The sequence below is a fragment of the Psammomys obesus genome, unplaced genomic scaffold, assembly GCF_907164565.1.
Source record: "Psammomys obesus unplaced genomic scaffold, mPsaObe1.curated_primary_1811, whole genome shotgun sequence".
In the NCBI taxonomy this organism is placed as follows: Eukaryota; Metazoa; Chordata; class Mammalia; order Rodentia; family Muridae; genus Psammomys; species Psammomys obesus.
The window spans coordinates 10,270,339-10,295,947 of NW_026596051.1; the positions used below are offsets into that span (position 1 = coordinate 10,270,339).

At 40.2% G+C, this 25,609-nt stretch overlaps 1 protein-coding gene across 1 annotated transcript in view; it reads right to left on the reverse strand.

Annotated features, from left to right (window-relative positions):
* Abca13 (ATP binding cassette subfamily A member 13) overlaps positions 1 to 25,609 on the reverse strand; it is a 463,272-nt gene that overhangs the window by 33,776 nt on the left and 403,887 nt on the right. Inside the window, 3 exon segments of the mRNA XM_055624041.1 lie at positions 7,438 to 7,530; positions 16,503 to 16,606; positions 23,812 to 23,946. Coding sequence (XP_055480016.1) covers positions 7,438 to 7,530; positions 16,503 to 16,606; positions 23,812 to 23,946 — 332 coding nt within the window.

Sequence of the window (25,609 nt, forward strand, 5' to 3'; positions counted from 1 at the left end):
GAAAAGACTCAAATACAGTTCCCAGCGCCCATGTTAGACAGCTCACTGCATCTCCTTCTAAGAAAGTCAGAAGCCTGTAACCTCTGAAGACACTTGAACTTATGTGCACAAACCCAAAAACAGACACAAAAAACAAACACATAATTAAAAATAATAAAAATACATATTTTTAAATGTGAAAGAGAGACATAGAAGATAAAGAAAAAATTATTTTTCAAAAATGGGGAAGAAAGAACAAGATGATGCATGCCTATAACTTTTTTAAAAAACATCTTAAAGGACTAGTCTAGAGGTGACCTCTTTTTCTTCAAGAAATAAGGAATGAGTGGAAGGATGGAGCCTTGATAAAAATTAAAAAAAAAAAAAAAGATACAGAAGTCCCATCGATATGCAGACCAACAAGGAAGAGATGTTGGAGAAATGTAACTGAGGCCTTAGCAACAAGAGCAGAATTGACATCTGTATGACTCTGGGGCGTGCTCATGCAGCAGGAAAGACACTGTGACTGTGCTGTGGTCTCTGGAGTAACTGAATCTTAGCTCCCCCACAGGCATGGGACACACCTCTGTAAGGACCAAAATAGGCTGCACATCACAAATCAAGTGGAGCCAAAATGCTGTGGTTCGAATTCCAGCTCCTCTAATTATTAGCTTGTGGCCCTGAGAAAGTTGCTCAGCACTTCTGTGACTCATCTTTCGTCTGAACCTACAAAGTGGGAGTCATGATAAACAACTATCCCGTAGGATCAGAGTGAAAAATAAAGTCTTCACTCCATGTAAAGCACTTAAGGCAGCACGTAGCGAACACTATGACAAGTTTGATATTGATACTTCATCAGCATGTATATATTATAATCAGCTCTAATGAACACCAGCCAGAGAAACCATAAAGACTGGGCACCAGAAGAAAGGAAAGATTGCATGGCCTAGGGAAGAAAGAATGAAGAGAAGTAACAGTGACACAGGAGAGAGGACCACATCATGGCTGAGTGTTGCTCTTGAACTTTCATAAGATGAACTTTCCCTTCGTCAATGAGCTGAGAGGAAGGGACTATCTTCTTGGGACTCCTGAATCTGAGGAAGATTCTTCCATCACAGGCTAACCTTTACTTTTCTAAAAAGAAAAGTAGTGGGGGCTAAGAGGAATCCAGCCTCCTGGGAAGGAGAAGATAGATCAGAAAAGGGAATACTCTCCAAAAAGAGTGTTTTAACAATGGCCAAGGTGAGAAAGGTACAGAAAACTGGGAAGTGCTATAGGAAGATTCCACAAGAGGGTTGGCCATAGCCCCACAGGATGGATTATATATGGGGGAACTCCTTGACCAAAGATTACAGGGCTTCAGGAGAAAGGAGGAGCAGGGAGGAGATCCAAGTCTGTAGAGAGGAAAAGTATTTACCTTCCCCCATGAGCACTCACCCCTGAAACAGAACTGTAAACTTCGTCCATATCTCTAGAAGCCATTGCCTCTTTTGAAAGAATCTTCCCATCTCCACTACTCTCGGGATTGACAGCAGTCATTGTAAAGCCAAAACAGCAAGACTCAAAATAACTCCTTTTTTTAAAAAAACTTTTATTAATTACACTTTATTCACTTTGTATCCCCCCATAAGTCCCTCCCTCCTCCCCTCCTAATCCTACCTTCCCTTACCCTTCTTCACACATGCCCCTCCCCAAGTCCACTGATAGGGGAGGTCCTCCTCTCCTTCTTTCTGATCCTACTCTATCAGATCTCATCAGGAGTGGCTGCATAGTGATTTCCACCAGCAGGATCCCCTTGTTGGCTCCTTTTTATTGAAATAATAGAGTGTATTAGTTACCATTCTGTTGCTGTGACCAAAGCAGCTTACAGAAGGAAGAGTTTATTTGGCATCTGGTTCCATGGGATAAGAATCCATCGAGGCAGGGAGGCACAGCCACAAAAGGCAGAAGCAAGAGGTTAAGAGATCACATGCCAGCCATATAAAGGAAGTAGAAAAAGAGACAGAACTTGAAATGGAATGAGGCTATGAACCCTCAATGTCCCACACCCCAGTTACATACTTTCTATCAACTTTTCATTATCTAAAGATTCTATAACTTCCCCAGACAGTACCATCAACAGGGGATCAAGTCTTTAAATATATGAGCTTATGGTGAACATTTTTCATTCAAACAACCACACAGCTTGACCATGAGAGTTTTTAATTTGACCTTGGTTGGATCTCAGCTCTTAAATAAAAACAACATTTTTAAGACATCTTAGTTTTTGAACTTCAAGGTTCACATCATTTTTTATCTACCTACAAGTATCATAGAAGACACTTAGTATAACATGAAGGCTTAGAGGTTGAGAATAAAGCAGAACAGCAATATTTAGGAAATATGGGATGGTTGATTTCCATGACTATATAACCCTGATAATGGACCAAAGCTTGAATATTTTAGAATAATGCATGTTCCTCTTGGTACAGCTCTCCTGTATATTCATAAACCAAGGCTTCTAGCACAAGCTGTCACTGTCATCAGGTAATATGGATTCTGAGCACAAAGTAATGCTCAGACAGATAGAATTCAAAGCCTGTGTTCTCCAGGAATATGCCAGCTGAAGGTGTAATGGGGCAGATTCAAGGAAATTAAACCTGATTAAATTTACTTGAAGGGAAGACCCCTGTGTTCAAATTTCTGGTTTTGTTGCTCTCCTAGACATACTCCAACCAAGTACCAGGCATGGAGATAACCTAGAACCCCTGCACAGATGTAGCCCATGGCAGTTTAGTGTCCAAGTGGGTTACATAGTAATGGGAAGAGGGACTGCCTCTGATATAATCTGATCGGCCTGCTCTTTAATTACCTCCCCCTGAGGGGGAAGCAGCCTTACCAGGCCACAGAAGATGACAATGCAGCCACTCCTGATGAGATCTGATAGACTAAGATCAGAAGGAAGGAGAAGAGGACCTCCCCTATCAGTGGACTTGGGGAGGGGAATGTGTGAAGAAGAGGGTGGGAAGGTTGGATCGGGAGGGGAGGAGGAAGGGGCTTATGGGGGTATACAAAGTGAATAAAGTGTAATTAATAAAAATAAAAAATAAAAAAATTCACTTGAAGGAGACCAACACTACCAAGAGAAAGCAAAGGCAGCAAAGGAAAGTGACGGGCATCAGCAAGGCCAGAGAAATTGGGGAAAAAGAATGGCCCTTGGGCATCTCTGATGGAACTACTGAGAAGTCGCTGGTGGGAAGAGTTCCACAAAAGAGTGAAAGTCAGAATAGGCCCAAGATGGATTTAAAAGAGAATGGAAAGACCCTTCAGGAAACCCTGACTGAGAGAGTGTCCAAACCGATCAGTCCTTTGGCTTCAGGCTGTGTCCTTCAATCACACGGGGATAGCCCTGTGGCTGAAAGGAGAAAGTGTGCCCTTCTCATGTGGGCGGTAGAGGCTCTGCAAAACAAGTTCAACCCAGGGAACAAAAGATAAAGCTGAAAAAAAAAAAGCCCATCTATTTGTTATTCCTTTCTCCTAATATGATCCCTTTTTCTCTCAGCCAAGAAGCAAACAAAGGAAGGGCAGGAAGTACTGCCCAATCCACTTCTGGAAATCAAAGGCCTTATCCTCACCATTTGATGCATGTAAATCTGTATGTTTTATGAGAATATGGAATGAAGTACCAGCTGACACAGACAAGGTCAGCCTGAAGCAGCCCCCTGGGAGACATCTGTCAATGTTTTTCTTTGTTACAGTTAGGTGGGGCTGCTTCAGGGGCTGTGGAACCTGTCTTCTCTATGGAAGACAGCTTCACATAAACAGGAATTATTTGATGCACAAGGAAAACAATGTCATTTGAGCAAACCTAGTGAAGGCCGCAAAGCCCAGCGCTGTTCCAGTAATATTCAGCACAGCCATCTTAGGTTTATTCTGCCTGAGGACTTCCTTTCATAGTAACTTTGAAATCTTTTTTTTTTTTTTTTTTTTTGCTTGCTCTCCCATTAGGATTCTCCAGTGACATTTTTTTTAAACTCACACAATCTAATATTTAATCTTCTTTTTGCCAACTTTTTCTATACTTCAAGGTCCAAGAGACACCCACATTTTTCAAACTTAAAGTTCTCTTCCTGCTCAGATTCCTACAGTGTATAGGGTCTCTATGGCACATGTCCCATGAGCTCATGTGATGTCACCTGGCATGCTGGCATGTGCAGGGCTGGTTCTGTCAAACTGTGAGCACCAAAGTGGACACAGACTGTCAGCCAACCTCCAGCCCTTTGCTAATAATTTAAATTATTAAATGCCCAAAGCAAAGCCCTCAGATGGATAACATTTCCTAAATTATAACTTAAGTAAAAACCAACATCAGCGTGAAAATAAGAACTTGCTTTCCACACATGTCCTCAGTTGAGGGTTCCCCTACGGCCATATCTTCTGGGCCATTTGCCATGGGCAACAGTCATCATCACAGTTGTGTGTGAGTGGCTCAGATTCCCGAACCCCAATTTTTGGTGTTGCAACTCTATAACCTTTAAATATTACAAATAGATGGTATTCAGACTGACACTGAAATGATAGTCACTAATGTAAGAAAGATTAAACTCCACCAAGCAAAGGAGGGGTAATCCAGGACCTCAGCAAAGCCCAAGCATCCTGCCTTCCTCTGCACACTGTCACCTGTAACCTTCATAGAGGTAGGATGTGATGGCACGACACCAATGGCCCTGAGGCTCAGCTTCAACCATCCTGGGAAAGGTCATTGTGTTTATTTTGTGTGTACTGATGCTATAGTGTCTGAGGGCCTTAGCACCTCTAGACAGTCTTTCCCTCCAGGAGTGGCTGGCTTTTAAAGACAGCAAACTCCTCCTAAAAATTCATTTCTCAAAGGAAACTAGCTGATGCAGTACCCCAGCCCATCATCTTCCCATCTTTCCTTTAAACTAGGATCACCACACACCTAATTATCTGTGCCCCATACCTCATAGTCTGAACTGTGTCAGCTGTTTCCAGTAGCAACATTGAAGGCCCCTGCACAAACATGTCTAATGATATTAACTGTTTGCAGTGTGATGTTCATGCTCTCCCATATGGACTGTGTGGCCCCTATTTTGGAAAAATTGAGCCACACATTATTTTTAAAATGGTGTTGCTTTCTGATCTATAGAGCTTTTAAAGCTGTGGAACAAAGAAAGTGGAGGTCTGAGCAAATAACAGGGTGAGACTCAGTGTCTAGCTAATGGTAGAAGAATGGGTATGTATTGTTAGGGGACCTTCTCCGATTATTGGGTGAATGTGGGCTGTGCTTAGATTCCAGGGAAAGAAGTCATATGTACTTGGTAGGAGGGATGATAAGGAGACCAGTGGGACACTATGTATAAGGCTGAACTACAGACAAAGGATAGGCAGGAAAGTCAGTGCCACACACTAAGACAGGGAGATATCCCTGCTCCTGGGATCTGCCCCTGCAAAGTCAGAGAAGTGGAATTGGGATGTGAAGAGTGAGCTCTTTGCTCCCTGCAGAATGTTACTGATATATCATTTCCCTTTATTTCCAAGGATGGAGAAGAAAGGGCCCATATATGAGTTTCTGTTCTCCACATCAAATTTACATGGTGTTACTGATTCCTAGGAATAGAAATCCAGAAGCAATCCCTTGTGGGGTTTTTTTTTTTATCAAAATAGTATTTGCATGTGATTATTTTGATTATTATTATATTACAGGAGAACATAAACGGTATACTTAAAAACTGTATTAACTTTGGTGGCTATACTACAAAAAAGGTTTTGCTAAATAAATTCTGTAGTTTATACTCACCAACAATTCAGCCTCAACCTACAACTCACATTATCAGTACCAAAATTTATAATGGGTGGACACTGTTAAGGCCGCAGAGGGTTTCAGCAGGCAGATGGCTCTTTCTATGGGCTTCTTACCCGTGATGCCTGTGGCCAGCTTTAGCAAAGAAGCAAAAGGCAGGCAGCTGAACTTGAATATAAATCATCTGACAATCAGGAAAGGGCTATAAAGCTTTATACAAGCATTGTATAGGTTAGAGAGTGTGAAGTTATTTGTTTGATGATGCTTAGTAAAAATAAGCAGAACACATAGTGACAATAGCTTATAATAGGTTTATTTCCCAAATGTGTGGTCATAAGTATAAAAACCAGCAAGGTGGACCCTCCTTATACCACAGTGCCTCACTTGGAGCCACTAGAAACACGGCACCCACCCCTCATGTGCTATTTCCATCCTGAGAGATATGGCTTCCATAAAGTAAAGGCGGTTACACATTATAGGTGTGTATACACACATACACAGTAGGTACATATAACTGCCAAGAATGTTGCATAATTCTAACCTAAAAATACTAAATGGAAATATTTATCAACATAAGAGACCATGTTACTCTATAGAAAAAAAGAGAGAAGATCCAGATGGGAGGAACTGGGAGAAATAGAGAAAGGGGAAAGTGTAAGCGGGATACATTGTATAATAAAATAAAATAAACTATTTTCAATAAAAAGGTGAAACATATTAGATTCCTCTGTATAAAAATTACATTTAAACAATTTAAAAGAAATTACAAAATTATTCAATGGAGCTAGAGAGATGTCCCCGAAGTCAAGAGTTCTGACTACTCTATCAGAAAACCAGGGTTTGGATCCTAGCACCCACAATGCATGGCTCACCAAAACCTATAACTCCAAGTCCAACAGACCCAGTGTCCCTTACAGCCTCCATAGACACCTTCACACACCCTTACACACACACACACACGTACACACACACACAGAAAAAGAATATAAAAATCATTCAAGTCATTCCAAAAGACGAGAACTTACAATAAGATATGAAGTGTTCTCAGACACTTGTAAGAAAATAATTAAACTTCCAAGGAGTGAATAAAAGAAGTACGTCGGGAAATGATTAATGTGGGGAAGATCTAATGGATTCATAAACCCAGGAAAAAGTCTGTAGGTCTTCACCAGCCATAACAAAGAGGACGCACAATGACCGTTTCACCCCCTATGTCCTCAGACACCTTTCTCAGCATACATCTTGTGTTGTAGCAGTCACTCTGACATGCTCTGGCTGTGGCGAGGTGTATATTGGGATCACCTTTTCATGAAGCACTCTGTGAGCAGGGAGGTCATTTTTTTTCCCTCTAGACTTTATCTGGACCCCCTAATCATCTTCTCCTCACTCTTTTTTTTTTGTCAAAACAATGAAAGCACAGTGCCTCCTGGGAAAAAGGAGGCAAAATGTTTTAAAGAAACTGCCTGGGAATTGCTGTGTCTTTGACTTGATAATTACAGTTATTTTAACTGTCCCTAAGCTTCCTAAGACCTTCATCTACTACTGGATGTCAGGAGAAATTATTTGGACCAAACAGTTTGGAAAGAGCCTTTGTTACAACAAGGCATCATGCTGCTGAGTTGACAGGAAACATTGAAACAGACAAAGAGACTCAATACCTGTTCTTGATGTGCTGTGGGGGCCCGAGACACTGGAAGCTGCCATCCACCATTATTGCCAGCCTGGTACACAGAGCCTCACACTCTTCCATGCTGTGAGGAAATAAACAAGTAGAAATGAGCCATGTCCTAAAGGTATAAGCCCTGTTCAAGCTTCAGACATAAAAAGGAAGCAAAAATTCCATTGGTCCAAATTGTATAACTTTTACTATAGCACACTCATGAAAAGGAAATAACATGCTTTAAAGATTCCTAAGATTTTATTTAGGTGGGCAATTACATCATGAAATTGTTGGGATTTATGTGCCTGGGAGAATAATCATTAATAAAAATATAGGTGACAGCTATTTAGCAATCCTCAGAAATATAATATATTCGTACAAGAGATCTTAAGAAATATGTTGTTTCTTTATAATGAAAATTAGATAACTTTATTGACAAGAAAAATTGAAATCTCAAATCAATAAAAAGAAAAAGAGTGAATATGTTGAAAATAAGAAAATGTTATAACAAAAATGAATATAATATGACTCCTCTTTATTCATAATCCAATACAAAGTGGTCAGCCTGGAAACCATGTACACACAAACAAGAAAATGGACTCACAACTTATATTTACATATTTGTGGAAACATGTACATAACATGTATGAACGCATCAATATTAACCAAAGAAAAATAAGCAAGCAATTTGAGAATGAGTGGGATGACATGAGAGAGGCAGGAAGGAGGAAAAAAAAAGGTGGACAGTGAGGCAATTCTATTTTAATAAATGTAGCAGGGTGTGGTGGCACACACCTGTAATCTGAGTACTCAGGGAGGCAGAGGCAAGCAGATCACTGTGAGTCTGAGGTCAGCCTGGTCTATAAAGCAAGTCCAGGACAGCCAAGGATACACATCTATAAAGCAAGTCCAGGACAGCCAAGGCTACACAGAGAAACCCTGTCTCAAAAAAAATGTAAAAAAAAATGTAAAAGAATAACATTTCATTAAAGCAAAGACCTCACAATTTTAAAAATATCTATTTTAATAGTATTTTAAATGTGCAATAAAATACTAGAAATAAACTTTTAAACTGTAAGTATAATTTAAACTATAAGATTATTTTAATATTCAGTATAGGATTTAAATATTTATAATTCATAATCATAACTATGATTTGTAAATTATAATACACAGATATAATATGATACAAGTCAAAATGCAATCACCTCTATGAAAGTATTGAAAACTTTAACTTTAAAAATTACTTAGGAAGGACACTGTAGGAAAAGTTGTGAGGGAAGACAGCACTAGAAAAGGTTGTTACACTGATGAATTACAAAAAGCAAGCACATTAATTCATACCAGAGAAGTGTCATTAGAACAAAAGAGGCCCAAGTATAGCCTAGGTAGTAAAAATACAGTAATAATTTGTTTATGGGGATGCACTTTCTAAATGTAACAATATAGAAGACATTCTAGAGGAGAGAGGTGTTGATATACTTGACAATTCAAAATCCCAGTCTTCTAACAGGAGTGTCAGAACACAGCGAACTATCTTTCAAAAGAGACTGGAGAATATGGAATGTCCGTGTTATACCCTTTCTCCCAAGGTTTGAGGATCATTATGGAAGATGGCAAAGATGGTAAGAGCCAGGGGAGGTGACTGCAAGGAAATAGTGTCTTCCAGATACGAAGGAACAGTTGTACCTATGAACTCATAGTGATTACAAATACCTGTGAAACCCTAAGGCAGACGAAATGCCAGCATGGAGGGGAAAGTGGGCATGCAGCCCTACTCCTAACTAACAGGTTTCTTTTAATGGCGTAGCCCTGAGTAAGTCAGCTATGCTCCAGAAGATGGCCAGACTCCCAAAACTATAAATAGGAGTAACTGGGCTTAACAGATTAAACAAAATTGAAGACACGAAGTTGGACAGGTAAGAAAGGTGGATATCTGGGGGTATTTGGGAGGACCTGAAGAACGAACATGAGCAAATCCACTGTCTGGAATTCTCAAAGAATCAGCCACTCCTGATGAGATCTGACAGATTAAGATCAGAAGGAAGGAGAGGAGGACCTCCCCTATTAGTGGACTTGGGGAGTGGCATGCATGAAGAAGGGGGAAAGAGGGTAGGACCAGGAGGGGAGGCGGGAGGGCCTTACGGGGGGATACAAAGTGAATAAACTGTAATTAATAAAATAAATAAATTTAAAAAAATAAAAAAATTCAATTTAGCAAACTAAATAGTACTAAACAATTAAAATAAATCAACAGACCGTGAACTGTTCAATCCCCATTTCTTTGTTGTAAAGCACCCTTTATAAATAAAGTACCCTTTATTCCGCTATAAATGAACATAATGAGTTGTCAAATCAAGAAAGTACCCAGTTGGCTATACACATTCTCTCAGAATTTCAAATCAAGTCATCTCATATGGAGACAGTGGAAAAAATGCCACATCTTTTAGAAAATCATATATAGCAGTGATTCCTATTCTATGAACTACAAACAGGAAACTTCAAGTTATGCAACAACTTATTTATGTCACCTCTAGTGAGAACTTCTGCTGGGAACCTAAGGAATTCCATGCCCTGCAGGGACCTCAACTCAGGTCTGTTCTTCCCTTGACTAGACAACAGGAAGGAATCTGAGGTGAATCACAGTGAAGCAAAAGAGAAAGTATGTCAAGTAGACAGGCACACAGAAAAGCCAGTTCACTCTGAATACCTCACAGTTATCTCTGGAGAGTCCTACTTAAGTGTCTCACACTGGAACATCTGTGATTCTGTGGTATTCAACCCTGCACTGCTCAACACTCATTTTCTTTTCTTTTGATTTTTTTTTATTAATTACACTTTATTCACTTTGTATCCCCCCATAAGCCCCTCCCTCCTTCCCTCCCAGTCCCACCTTCCCTCCCCGTTCTTCACGCATGCCCCTCCCCAAGTCCACTGATAGGGGAAGTCCTCCTCTCTTTCCTTCTGATCTTAGTCTATCAGATCACATCAGAAGTGGCTGCATTGTCTTCTTCTGTCAACACTCATTTTTAAAATTTTAAGTAGTATTTAAAAGCTTAAGTAAGAAGAGCTTAATATTTAATCCAAGTTTGACTTTAACATATGCTTACCACATTTCTGATTGTGTTGTGGGAAGAACACAGAGTCATTTCTATACTACTATCTTTTCTTTTACTTTTTTATTAACTACAATTTATTCACTTTGTATCTCAGTTGTAGCCCCCTCCATCACACCCTCCCAATCCCATCCTCATTCCTTCTTCTCCTCCCATGCCCCTCCCCAAGTCCATTAATAGGGGAGGTACTCCTCCGCTTCCATCTGACCCTAGCCTATCAGGTCTCATCAGGACTGGCTGCATTGTCTTCCTCTATGGCCTGGTAAGGCTGCTCCCTCACACTCAGGGGGAGGTGATCAAAAAGCCAGCCACTGAGTTCATGTCAGAGACAGTCCCTGTTCCCCTTACGAGGGTATATACTTGGACACTGAGCTACATATGTGCAGGGGTTCTAGGATATCTCCATGCATGGTCCTTGGTTGGAGTATCAGTATCAGAAAAGACCCCTGGGCCAAGATTTTTGGTTCTGTTGCTCTCTTTGCAGAACTCCTGTCACCTTAGGTCTTTCATCATCCCCTTCTTTCATAAAATTCCTTTCACTCTGCCCAAAGTTTGGCTATGAGTCTCAGTAGCTGCTTCAATACCCTGATGGGTAGAGTCTTTCAGAGGCCCTCTGTGGTAGATTCCTGTCCTGTTCCCTGTTTTCTCCCTCTTCCCATGTCCATCCCATTTGCCTTTCTGAATGAGGATTAATCATCTTACCCAGGATCCTCCTTTTTGCTTAGCTTCTTTAGGTGTACAGACTTTAGTATGCTTATCCTATATTATACGTCTAATATCCACTTATAAGTGAGTATACACAATGTATGTCTTTCTGCTTCTGGGAGACCTCACTCAGGATGATCTTCTCTAGTTCCACCATTTTCCTTCAAATTTCATGATTTCCTTGTTTTTAATTGCTAAGTAGTATTCCATTGTGTAAATGTACCACAATTTCTGTATCCATTCCTCAGTTGAGGGATACCAGGGTGGTTTCCAGATTCTGGCTATTACAAACAAAGCTGCTACGAACATGGTTGAGCAAATGTCCTTGTTGTATACTTGAGCAACTTTTGGATATATGCCTAGGAGTGCTATTGCTGGATCTTGAGGAAGCACTATTCCTAATTTTCTGAGAAAGTGTCAGATTGATTTCCAAAGTGGTTATACAAGTTTACATTCCCACCAGTAGTGGAAAAGTGTTCCCCATTCCCCATTCTCCACACCCTCTCCACACTCTCTTAGCCATTCTGATGGGTGTAAGGTGAAATATCCAGGGTCATTTTGATTTACAGTTCCCTGATGACTAAGGATGTTGAACATTTCTTTAAGTGTTTCTCTACCATTCAATATTCCTCTATTGTGAATTCTCTGTTTAGCTCTGTATCCCCATTTTTTAATTGGTTCTACGCTACTTTCTTAAAATGCACTTGGACAAGTGGAGGTCTGCATCGTTATCAGCATGAGTTCCAACCTCAAAGTAAATGATGTTGCAGGTCTAAATGAATTGTATCACATGCTAAACCTTTGAACTATGAAGCATGTGGATACAACAAAATCTAAGACCAGAGCTCAAAGGAAAGAATTTAATTTGATTGTCTTTCATAGTAATAAGAGTATATAAAGCCTGAAAGTACTAACCATAAAATCAACCATGGTCATTTACTTAAAAACAAGGTAAGCCTGGACTTTCTTCCCTGGATGGCTATCATCCTGCCTGGTACAGATATGTGGTGAGGTGAGATTGTGACTTAAAGGTTGCACTGGAATGCCGGCATTAGCATTGGACATATGAATGTCCTTCCTAGGATGTACTGGTTCTCAATCCTCCTCTTCTCCATTTTTGAGCCATGTTTTCCCAAGATACTGTGTGTCAAGGAATACATAGAGAAAAACATTGCATTAAAATCACAGAATCGTAACTAATAAGAAAAAAATAAAATTAAAAAAAATCACAGAATCATACAGGCCTCCCTCATCATTTTTCATGTCTTTATGTTGTATGATGAGGGAGAAATCAACTATGTATATATGTAAATGTATAATATTGGTGTGAAAGCAAATGAATAGTAGAATTTAGGAGAGAAATCTCTATGATATGTGGTGTTTTTGAGAGAACGGTTATGATAAATATATGTAAATATATTTATATATATATATATTTATATATATATATATATTTATATATATATAAATATATATATATATTGTAAGTACTAGAAAGAATTTTCATCATTATATCATTTAACCCATCTAAGGACCCATAGTTGGACATCAAGCCTCCAGCCTGGAACCAGCAACAGAGTTAAGCTACCAGTGTGCAATTGCTAAAATTCCAGAGCAATGTGAACATTCAAAGCAAAACTATAAACGCATTATTATCAAGTCAAATAACTATCAAATTTGTTTCAGCAAAATTTTCCTTTGGGAAGAGAAACAGAGAAAAACCAAAAACTCAGCTGTGGTATTTCTGGCTACATCTGAGTGAGAAAATTATTAAATAATTGACCCCAAAGCCAACTACAAATTGGACATATTTTAAAAACCAGCCTTTTAAGAACTCCAGGATTGGACAATGACACATAGGCATGTAACCCAGTGAGGACAATGCCAAAAAGCCACTGCACCATGAGAAGATAATAATCTGTGCTCTGTAAACTGCGGGCCACTCTCCCCTTGCCCAGCTTCAACAATGGGCCACTGGGGGCGGGAGAGGAGAGGCCATGAGATGAGCTGAAGAACTCAACAGAAACCTATGCCCAGTTTCAAGTTGGGAGAGGGAAGAATCAGAGGGCCTGAAGGTCCTTAGGAATTATCCAATCTTGAAACAAATTTCAGGGAAAGAAAATGAAACAAAAACAAATACTAAAATATGGCTATAACTGCAAACTTGTTTTCAATGTTCAGAGATGCAATATCATTTAATATGCCCATTCTTCAATAAAAGGTTACACAGAAAATTAGACTATCCTCCCTGTTATCATTCCCTGTTATAGGCAATCTAAGGGCTTTCTAATAACTTTTAAATGATACAAATCACAAAGAATTTTTCCCCAAGGCTAACATAGAGAAGTTCAAAAGGACCAACAGAAAGAAACTAGGAAAATTTCCAAACAAAGCCAACAAATCTGGGACCAAGGGGTCCCACAGATACTGATGCTCCAACCAAGGACCATGCATGGAGAGGATATAGACCCCCTGCTCAGGTGTAGTCAATAGGCAGCTCAGTCTCCAGGTAGGTTCCCTAGTAAGGGGAACAGGAGCTCTCTCTGACATGGACTCTGTTCTCTGCTCTTTGATCACTTCCCCCCAGCAAGGTTGCATTGCCAGACCACAGAAGAAGAGGATGTAGGCAGTCCTGAAGAGACTTGATAGCCTGGAGTCCAATGGTAGTGGAGGAGGGCTCCCCTTGGACTAAGGGAGAAAGATAAGGGGTATGAGGGAGGGAGTGTGGGATTAGGAGGAGACAAAGGAGGGGGCTACAATCGGGATATAAAGTAAATAAATTGTATCAAGAGTAAAACACAAAGGAGACTAGAAAACATTTTTGAGTGGAAGAAAACTTCAGTAGGAGAGGGAAAAGGCTGGAGAATGGGCATTGCTTATTGGTGGAGCCTCGAAAAAAGCCCTGGAATTGGAACGGTGGTGTGTACTGAGTACAGAAGCACATCCCAACAAGAAAGAGGGTCAGTGCCCATCACAGCGAGCCAATTTCCCACAACACACCTCCAATTATGTGATAGGGAATGAGTAGTTTTACCACAAAACAGTTCTGGAACAACTGGATATCCACATATGTAAGAGTATGTTGAGACTCTTTCCTTATGCTATCTGTAAAATAGCTTTAAATATAGCAAAGATTATTAAGACCTAACAGTACTAACCTGTCTTAGGATAAACATTCTCATGTATTGGGCGGAAAAAGTTCTTAACTATAATATTGAAGTGCAAACCACAAAAACAGAGAGCAGTTAAAATTAATAAAAATCTTTAAATATTCGTATTTACAGACACAGACCAAGAGAAAACATTTGCCATCATATACCCAACAAGAGATTTTCATGCAGGATCTAACACTACTATGTATAACCCCTTCTAACTAAATAATATAGTATAAATATAAGTTCACAAAAAATATAACAAGAAAGGACTGGTACTGTGGACCTTGTGAAAAGATCCTTAGTCCCACTGACTTGGGAGTCTAAGATACAATTTTAAGTTCATCCTGAACTATGAAGGAAATTGAAGGGCTGCCTGGGCAACTTTGAGGAAGAGCCTGAAAATAAGAGGTAAGAGGGACAGAGCTATAGCTCAATGGCAAAACACTTGCCTAGTATGTGTGAGCCTCTGGGTTCAATTTGTATTACCACCAAAGGAAAAAGAGTTTCTCCGCAAGTCAAACATGAGCTCACTGCCCAGGCCAACAATCAAGCTGCTTGGCATTTATTCAAAAGGTCTGAAAAACATCCACATAAAAACCTGCACATGGATGTTTATAACAGCTTTACTCGTAATTACCCAAACTTGTCAGTAATCAAAGCATCTGTCAGTACGTGAGCAGATAAATAAACTCCAGCACAGCCAGACAATAGAGTATTGCTCGCTCTTGAAAGGCAATCGGCTTGCAAACCAGGAGAAAACGTGAAGGAAATAAGGAGGAAAAAAAAGCCAGCTTTGGAAGGCTTTGGAGGAGTCCAGATGTGTGACTTCTGGAAAAGGCACAACTACAGAGGCAATAAAATGAATACCAGGGGTCAGGAGAGGCAAGGGAACATTGGAACCTTTTCAGGCCATGTGTGAAGTCAGGATGGATCTTGAGATTGTGTACTTTTCCAAAGCCATGGAATGCGCAACACCAAGAGGATAGGCACTGCAAGCATGTATTCGGATGGCGCTACTGTGTGTCTCTGAGGGTTTACTCACTGTAGCCAAGTCTGGATAAATGCACCTACATGTTATGGATGTGGGTGCACAGTGAATCTTTTTATGTCTGTTTTTTAATCTTGTGTGAGTGTTGTTGTCTGTGTCTAACTATGGGCAGGTGCATGTTTGTGGCATGCTTATGGAGGTCAGAGGACAGCTCTTAGGGGTTGTTTCTCTCCTCCAACTGTGGGTTTGGGAAATCAAACCTGGGACTTCAGACTTGCCCAGGAAGTGCTTTTACCCACTGAGCCATAGTGCCAGCCCTATTTCTTAAAGTGCTAGTCATGCGCTGTGTGGCAAGGATAAGGAAGAAAGTACTGATATATGTAATGCCTATAATTATATGCTGTAACTACTAATACATGCTATGAGCATGAGCATTGTGCATTCTAAAAGTGGAAGTGGTGAGGTAAAAACGTGTACATGTTATACAATTCTATGAATACAAAATGCCCCAGTCAAATTCCAGATCTTAACAGTTCTTGACGCCTTAGACATAGCATATTTTAGTTATACATAGAAGCAAAATCAAGCCAAACCTCATAACCGATTTTCATTTCATCTTCAGGGTTGTCATTAGCCAAATGCTATTGCTCTCCGTGTAATAGTTTCATGAAATCTACATTTGTATTGCTGCATGGCACATAAGTGTTTCATTAAGCTGAGAGGGGGACTCTGGTGGAGAATTCCAAACACAAAATTAAGTCTGTAATGAGATCCAGTAACAGGTTGGGCATGCATTTCAGACGATTTACAGGTGGGAACAGGGGACCCCTGGGTGCAAAGAAGTCAGGGATCCTTAAGAAGAGCAGACAGAGTCTGAGAAATGACAGCTAGAAAGGATGTGTGGACACAGATCATGAAAAGGCTCCAGTTCTATCTCTGTTTCTCTGTTGTCATTGGCCACCTGGCATAACCTCTGCTTTAGTCTCACAAAGGGCTCCAGAGACTGAAGACTAATGAAGGCACTTCTGTTCCATTCTCTAGGTGACCTTATTGCTACCAAGCCTTGTTCAGAAACTGGCAATCAGAGGGGACAGTTCACCTGTGAGAGGTTAGCACCGCAGCACAGCCATCCCGAACCTCCTGCGTTACTGTTTGCCACAGATACCGCTTAGAGCACGGGTCCATCCCAGAGCTGGGTTCATCCTAAGAGGAAGAAAACACACAGTGATGGTCATTTGGTAAACACAGACAGGAATGGGCATCTACCATCACATGATTATGGACACTGGCAGGGTGGAAATCCTCACTGTAATACGAACAGGCAACTCTCCATTGGCTTCCCTTCTCTCCTACACATTCAGGACACAGAGGGAAGGGAAGTGATGCATGAGATCCTGGTTCTTTCACTTCTGCAGAGGATCACACAAAAGCCTTAATTATTATAACTAATTACAATGCTTCTCATTATACCTTAGTTATTGGCATCTTTGGTCCTGGGAAATGCTTGGTGATGTTAGGAAGAGCAAAGACAGGCTAAGGACCAGACTCTACATGCTGTGAGGACTTGATTAAGCCCCTCTTAAATAGTATGTAGGGTCCAAGCACTCTGCATGTCTCAGAGGCCCTTTGTGTTGGTGGGTGTCTGAGGTTATGTGGATAGCAAACAGCAATTCTCTCACAAATAACCATCATGATTTTACAGGACAAGAACACACAAGAATGAATATATGGGGAATTGCCTTACAAAAGTAGACAGAAAGTTCTTAGAAAGTTCTTTCCAAAACTCTGTGTGCTTAAAAAAGACATATAACCCTAAGAATTTACATACACCTGCCACAGATAGCCAAAATTCTAAATATACATGTGGAATTGTCCCAGAGTCATTCATCTGACTGCCTGATGAAGGTATCCTTCCAAAAGTAGTTATGAAGACAGGCCTACAAGATGAGTGCTTCAGATCTGAGAGAGCAATGAAGGATTCCATGCAACTATCATGGTATCAAATGCACACAGTAACAACCTCAGTGTAATGAAGAATTGGGAGTTGAGTGACAAGATTAGAAATTATTATCTTCAGAAATTCCAGTGAGCTACAAGAAATTACAACTAGAGAAGCCAAGTGCATCAGAAAACAATATGAACAAAACGGTGGTTGTAAAAGAGATGAAAATCAGGTATGAGGCACTAATAGTAATTCTGAAGCAGAAACTTCAGTGAGTAAAACAATGAGTATACACTTTCTCAACCAATTAGGAACAGTGCTTCCTCAAGATCCAGCTATACCACTCCTAGACATATATCCAAAAGATGCTCAAGTACACAACAAGGACATTTTCTCAACCATGTTTGTAGTAGCTTTATTCATAATAGCCAGAACCTGGAAACAACCCAGGTATCCCTCAATTGAGGAATGGATACAGAAATTGTGGTACATTTACACAATGGAATACTACTAAGCAATTAAAAACAAGGAAATCATGAAATTTGCAGGCAAATGATGGGATCTAAAAAAGATCATCCTGAGTGAGGTCTCCCAGAAGCAGAAAGGCACACGTGGTATATACTCACTTACAAGTGGACATTTGACATATAATATAGGAAAATGTACTAAAATCTGTACACCTAAAAAGCTAATCAAGAAGCAGGACCCTCGGTAATATGAAAAATCCTCACTCAAAAAGGCAAACAGGATGGACATCGGAAGAGGGAGAAAACAGGAAACAGGATAGGAGCCTACCACAGAGGGCCTCTGAAAGACTCTACCCAGCAGAGTGTTAAAGCAGATGCTGAGACTCTAGCCAAACTTTAGGCATAGTGCAGGGAATCTTATCAAAGAATGGAGAGATAGAAAGATCTGGAGAGGACAGGAACTCCACAAGGAGAGCAAGAGAACCAAAAAAATATTAGCCCAGGGGTCTTTTCTGAGACTGATATTCCAACAAAGGACCATGCATAGAGATAACCTAGAACCCCTGCACAAATGTAGCCCATGGCAGCTCAGTGTCCAAGTGGGTATGCTAGTAAAGGGAACAGGGGCTGTCTCTGACATGAACTCAGTGGCTGGCTCTTTGATCACCTTCCCCTGAAAGGGGAGCAGTCTTACTAGGCCATAGATGAAAACAATGCAGCCACTCCTGATGACACCTGATAGGATAGGGTCAGATGCAAGGGGAGGAGGACCTCCCCTATCACTGGGTGTTGGGAGGGTGGGTGGAATTGGGAGGAGATGAGGGAAGGGGCTACAGCCAGGATACACAGTAAATAAACTGTAATTAATATAAAAAAGAAAAATTAAAATTAAAAAAATTAATGAGTATAACAGAGTTTCTGCTAAATAATGAAGAGGTTATAAATGTAAGCTATTTAAAATTATGTAATCATTGGAGAAAGAGGAAAATATTGAAAAGTACTGAAGAAAGCATTCACATGGGGAAAGGGCTGGTCTTGGGCAGTAATAGAGCAAAGGTAAATTAAAACAGTCATTACAGGTCGATGCTGGAGGAAGCAACCACATGGTCATGGGACCCAAAAGATCCACTCCTGTGCACAGAGCCAAAGGCAACGAAATGAGAATGATGGCATGCAGGCATGCACTAACACATCTACTTCATCACTATTCACATCAGTCAATTTGGGGAAGCACCCAACATCAGACTTCATGGATTAAAACTGAGAAGCTCTAGAGAGGGGGACAAAGACACAGGTGCTTTGATGTGGGGTAGGAAAAAAAAAAACGTAGCATGGGGACATGAACTGAGAGGGAGAGGGAAAGAAGGGAGAAAATAAATACTATGGATATTTGAAAAAGACATAGAAAAATATTATTTTATGTTTGTGTGTGTGTGTGTGTGTGTGTGTGTGTGTGTGTGTGTGTGTGTACTCCATTTTTAAGTGAACATGCCCCACAGGGTGATAATGTTACCCTAAGAGCTGTAAACTATCTAACAAAACTGCAGGGTCAGTTCTTGGTTGGTTCCTAGAACTTAAAAGTAAGACACAATTGCTGAAAACAGCATAAATGTTGGGCAGGACTTAGAGGAAGAAAGATGTATCTGCCCTTGAAGCCTCCTCCCCTGAGTATTCCTCCCCTGAGTACTAGCTTTGCTGTGCAAGAGAAAAGTAATTGGCGGTCCTATGCACATGTAAAACCTGTGGACCACAATGACTGTCCTGATAAAATATCTCCAGTGGTGCAATGGTGGCACTTTTGTCAGATTAATTAGACTTAAGGCATTATTCATTGCAAACCTATCCAACTATTCATAGCTAAAAAGAACATAGACCCTAAAAGATAACCTACTACTGCCATTTTTATAGCAATGTAATTTTAACTGTATTCTAAATATTTATCCTTATATTCACAGATAGGTATAGCTCTCATCTTTCAACAAGGAATCTTCGTTTTGGAACGGATGGAGACGATTGCAGAGATGCAGAACTGGTCAATAGAGAGAGAATAAGTGACCCTGGGATGGCTAGCACCAGTTGATACAATCCAATCTACACATAAGACTCAGAAACATCATGTCAGAAAGTAGGGAATATAAGGACCAGAGCACCAGCACCACAGCGCCTGCTATCATACAACATCTTTTAGAAATACAGGGAAGTTGCACCCATAAAATCTTAGCAATGTGATTACTTGTATAATGACCACAGCAGTCTAGATATCAGTGTGGATGGGGAAAATTCCATAAGATTCCACATCTGGATGAAGAGCTACAGGAAATCAATGGCTGTGGACAGAGGAAGAATCCATTTGATCCATAAACTTCCTGATAAGTTATCCAATCCCAAATGGTCAAAAATGGGAAAAAAAATACACATATAAGCAATACAAAAAGGCTCAGTAGTTCGTGTGTGTGTGTGTGTGTGTGTGTGTGTGTGTGTGTGTGTGTGACAATAATAAGTAAAGAGGAAGTCATGAATTCAGTGGGGCATATACAAGGGGAAACAGAGGAAGGAGATCAACTGCACAAAACCTCAAAAACTCATAGAAACAAGGAAAAGAATGGCAGCTTCTGGAGCAGAACATGGTGAAACTGGGTAGACACTTTGGCGGGTTAACAAGTTGGAATCAACTCTGAATTGGAGATTTCCATGGCTGGAATGTTTTGTGCTCTCCAATATACAAGTTGAGACACAATGCAACTGGACTTGGAGAAGGGGTATTGGGGAGTGATTATATCAAGAAGGTTCTATCCTCATGTCCTTGGTTTACCTAAAAATGAGGTCATCCTTTTTCATAGTTGTGACTTCTGCCACATGAAGACACCACATTCCTCCCCTCTAGAGGAGGCACAGTTAAAGCCATCTTAAACATGGATTATCACTAAACACTTATACCTGTAGGTGTCCTAATCCAGGATGCCCAACCTCCGTAAGAGTGAGTGATTCCCTGTTCTCTGAGTGACTGAGCCTGTGATAACCTGATAGTGGGACAAGTGGCCCAACAGGATCTGTAATCGACAACACTGTGTTGTGTGGTTGAAATTTTCTCCTCACCAGCTGATGTCAGTAAGTGAGGTCATTCAACTTGGCTGTGGTCATCATTACAAATGAATGTTTATATTAAAACATCACATTATACACTCTACATTTATGCAGCTGTTATTCATCAATGATGCTTCAATAAGAATTCAGGGAGGGCACATATTTTCACAACAGCCTGGTTTCTCTTGGGGATCTGGTAAGGAAAGCCAAGCATAATGTTTTTAAAATGAAACCTCTACTTCCATAAACTTTCAGAATGGCCTCCACCAGAAAGATATATGATAGTAGAAAAGACATCATTTATTGAAAAGCAGCAAATAAATTGAAGTTTCTTGGAACCTGAAGCTTTCGTCTTCAATAAACTACCAAGTACTTGTTATCTGAACCACTTCTAAGGGAAATCTTGCCCAGCTGTGTGATGCATGTCTGTGCTTTTTGCAGTCAGGGAGCACTAAGCATATATCTCTTAAGAGCTTCTGGCCATCAACTTCCCCCAAAGAGGAAAGCAGAAAGGGAAATGTGGGAGGAACACTGAACAGAAAAACAAACACTTGATTGGTTTGTTTTTTTTTTTTCCTGCAAATCAAGTGATATATGTGCACTGATTAAAGGGTAAGAAAATAAAAAGTGGGATCTGGTTTTGCTCAGCCAGGAGGTTGAGTGTGCGAGTTTAAACTTTCCAGGTTCTTGTTCTTCTTGTCTATGTAGAGAATGTCAAAGGCATTGCTTTAATCAGATGACTTGAACACCATCACAGTAACTCCCAGGTGCCGGGCGACACATTTAATATAGATTACTTAATTTACTGCTTTCAACATCTCCATGAGACAGACACATTAAGAATACTGCTTTGAGACAAAGAGACAACAAGCACAAATGTGCAAGAACACACTAAAGAACTGTAGTGGCCACTTGGCCACTGTGCCAGGGTCTTGGGCACTCTCAGTGAGTGGGAATGAGAATATGTGAAAGAAGAAAAATTTGGGTATAAAGTGATACAAGGAAATGGTTCCGAAGTACAGGCCCCTTCATTGGAATGAAAAAACACACCATAGGTAGATGAGTGAGTGATCATCCAGTCAGAAGCGATGGGTGCTAGGCACCTCTAAACTCAACAGAGCCTCCTTCACCTTAATAGGACAATGTAATAGAACAATGGGGAAAGCTAATATGTGTGTGTGTGTGTGTGTGTGTGTGTGTGTGTCCCATTATAATAAATAAATAGCATTGACATTGGACCACTTAATAGCAAACTAAGAGCAAGCATGGTTTCTGAGTTCCATTCATTAGATAACAAAATCATTTTTTTTTCTAACATAGATCTTCTGGTTCTCCATTAACGTCCTCAGGAAAATGTTTTAATGTGTGAACAATAATATACAAAGATAACTTTTAATGCTCCTGGAACTGTCTTCCAAGGTGCAGCTTTGGATTGACTGTGGTGATTATAATTCTATCAATGACAAAGGAACAATGTTCTTCACTTGTTTAAGTGGAATTGTGAACTGTTAGAGCAATTTTTAAATACACAGCAACTGACACTGTTCATTGATAGCAAATCTTCTCCACCAAGATAAAAGTAACCTGAATTGGCTATTCCCAGACAGATGGTAGGCTGCCTTGATTCAGGCCATGCTCCTACTCTATCACTTGCTAGAACTGCCTCTGCCTACCTCTGTATCCATGTTGCATGGATGTGTTAGAAAGCTTTCCATCACTATACACAATACTTGAGAGAATCATCTTATAAAGAAACAATGCTTTGTCTAGCTTTATTTTAGAGGCCCAATCGAAGACTGACCCCCTTGCTTTTGGTTCTACGCAAAGACAAGTCAGTACATCACAGCAAGTATGTGTAGCTGAGCAATACTTTCTTCTTCGTGGCCAAGTATTGAAAAAGAACCTTCTTACCCATTTAGAACACTCCTGCAATGACCTAAATACCTGCTCAGACCACTTAGAACAATGTTCTCAACCTGTGTGGCCCCTTTGGGTATTGCATATCAGATACCCTGTATATCAGATATTTATATTATAATTCAAAGTAGTAATAAAAGTATAGTTATGAAATAGCAATGAAATAACTTTTTGATTTGGGGGTCGCCACAACATGAGGAACTGTATTAAAGGGTCACAACATTAGAAAGACTGAGAACCACTCTTTTAGAGATTCTACTACCTCTCATATCACTAAAAGCTATGAAAGAAGCTGTTAGTACATGGATTTGGGGAGATGCTAAATTAAACACAGATATTCTGATGCTCATCCTCATTATTTACCATAGGTATGTGTCACTATAGCTTATAATAAATATAAAGCTATAAGTAGACTTCAAAGGAATTTGCCAGGGAAGATATTCACTAGGGAAGATCACACCAATTGGTTATCCAATACCAAATGGTCAGCTCTGAATATGTACATACAGGTAACATACAGATTGATCAAGTTACATTTAAACATATATGTATATATGTATGCATATACATAGATGCATGCAATAACAATTAAAGGGTCATGAATTTAAAAGAAAGCAGGGAGAATATATGGGAGAATTTGGAGGGAGAAAGAAAGAAAGCAGAAATGTTGCAATTTTATTATAATTCCAAAAATAAGTAAACAAAAACTATAAATAAATATTAAAAAGGTAAACAGATATTTGTTTCAGATAAAAGATGAATGCTAGTATTTTAATGTTCATTTAATGTTAACATTTTTATGTAAAACTGCCAAAAGAAAAATTTCTGACTTCTGTAAAATGACACTGGTACCTTACAGTACATTGGGAACTATTCAGTTAGGGGAGCAGAGTCTATTGGTCCATAGACTCAGTGTCACAAATCCTGAAGTCTCTGGAGAAGTTTTGAAAGTTGAAATAATTTTGCATCAGCACAACTCTGGTTTTTCAACCACTCACCAATAAAAGGATGTCAGGCTTCCCCACCAGAGCCAGGGCTGTGGAGAGCTTCCTTCTAGTGCCCCCACTGTAAGTGGCCACAGGTTTGTCCACATGAGATTCAAGGTGCAGGCGTCTCACCAGGTCAGCAGCCACCTGGAAGAGAGGAGCTTATCCATGACGTTACCCACGATGCTCACATGACCAGGGTGTCCCCTGGCTTCTGCTCCCTCCCACCGTGCCAGGAATACTCTCCCACAAGCTGAGGAACAGAGGAGCTCCTCAACCCATTTAACTGGAAAGAATGGGGAGAAAAAGGTTCCATGTCTACGGACACTTAGGATGGCCAAATACAGGTCTGGTAATCTGAGGACTTTGAATCAATGCTCAGTCTAGGTTAATATCCACATTCAGGTGAGTAGAGTAAAGAGGGCCTAAAGGAAGGCTGAGAAGGAGCTGGATAGAAAAGAAAAGAAGAAAGTGAGGCACCAAAACCTCCAGGGCAATGACACTGAAGGAGGGAACTGTCTGTAGTAATATAAGAAAGGGTTATCCCTTTCATCCTGGTAGGCCATGACACCATCTATTCATTCAGTGGTCAGTTAACATTATATCCAGGTTGAGGAAAGATGGGACCAGTTTCCTCTTCACAGCTGTTGGGAACTATCTGATCACGTCACAAGACTATGGTTCATTCAACAAAACTTACATGTATCCTCAGTCACTTGGGTTGGCCTTACCCTCAGGCTCACAGCCTCTCTTCTCTCCACATTCTAATCTGTTTCTTACCACACATCCTGAGAGCCCGCTTACCATCAAATTTTAATGTAAATCTCAGTTCCCCAATGAAAGCTATCAGCTGAAACTCTTTTTTTTTCTTTTGTTTTTATTTTTTTCTTATCAGTTACATTTTATTAACTCTGTGTCCCAGCCGTGTCCCGATCCCTCATTCCCTCCCAGTCCCTCCCTCCCTCCCTCATCTCCACCGTGCCCCTTGCCAAGTCCACTGATAGGGGGGACCTCCTCCCCATTCATCTGATCCTGTTTTATCAGGTATCTTCAGGACTGGCTGCAAAGCTCTCCTCTGTGGCCTAACAGGACTGCTCCTCCCTTAGGGGGTGGGGAGGCCAAAGAGCCAGTCATTGAGTTCCTGTTAGAAATAGTCCTTGTTCCCCTCACTATGGGAAACCAATTGGTTACTGAGCTACCACAGGCTACATCTGAGCAGAGGTTCTAGGTTATATCCATACATGGTCCTTGGTTGAATGTCAGTCTCAGAAAAGACCCTGTGCCCAGATATATTTGGTCCTTGTGGAGCTCCTATCTTTTCCCCATCAGATAGCAGTTTTCAAAGCAAAGACTCATGACCAAACCTTTGGCAGAGTACAGCTGAAACTCTTAAGACTACATTTAGGCTTGTATTCCCCAGAATAATTTGCCCTAAACCACTTCTTTTCTGTCTCCATTTCTGTCTCTTACATGGGACCCAAATTAGATATTTTGTTTGATTGTTTGTTTCCAATTGACTGTAAATTTTTTAAAATAGATATGCTTTATGTCATTCTCATGTAGATTAAAATTCTACAGTAATCAAGGGTTAATGCAGATATAAACGGAGATCTGTTTTTCATATATGATTATATAACCAGCCTAGCAAAAAACATACCTTACTTCAAATTTGGAAGGACAAATTCTATACGATTATGACAGTTGATAATCGTGTTTCATAAGCCACCAACTAAAACAGTGTTAGACTAATGTACATACTTTTTTCTTACAAATATATAAAACTTAGGGTTATAATATGATGATCATGACA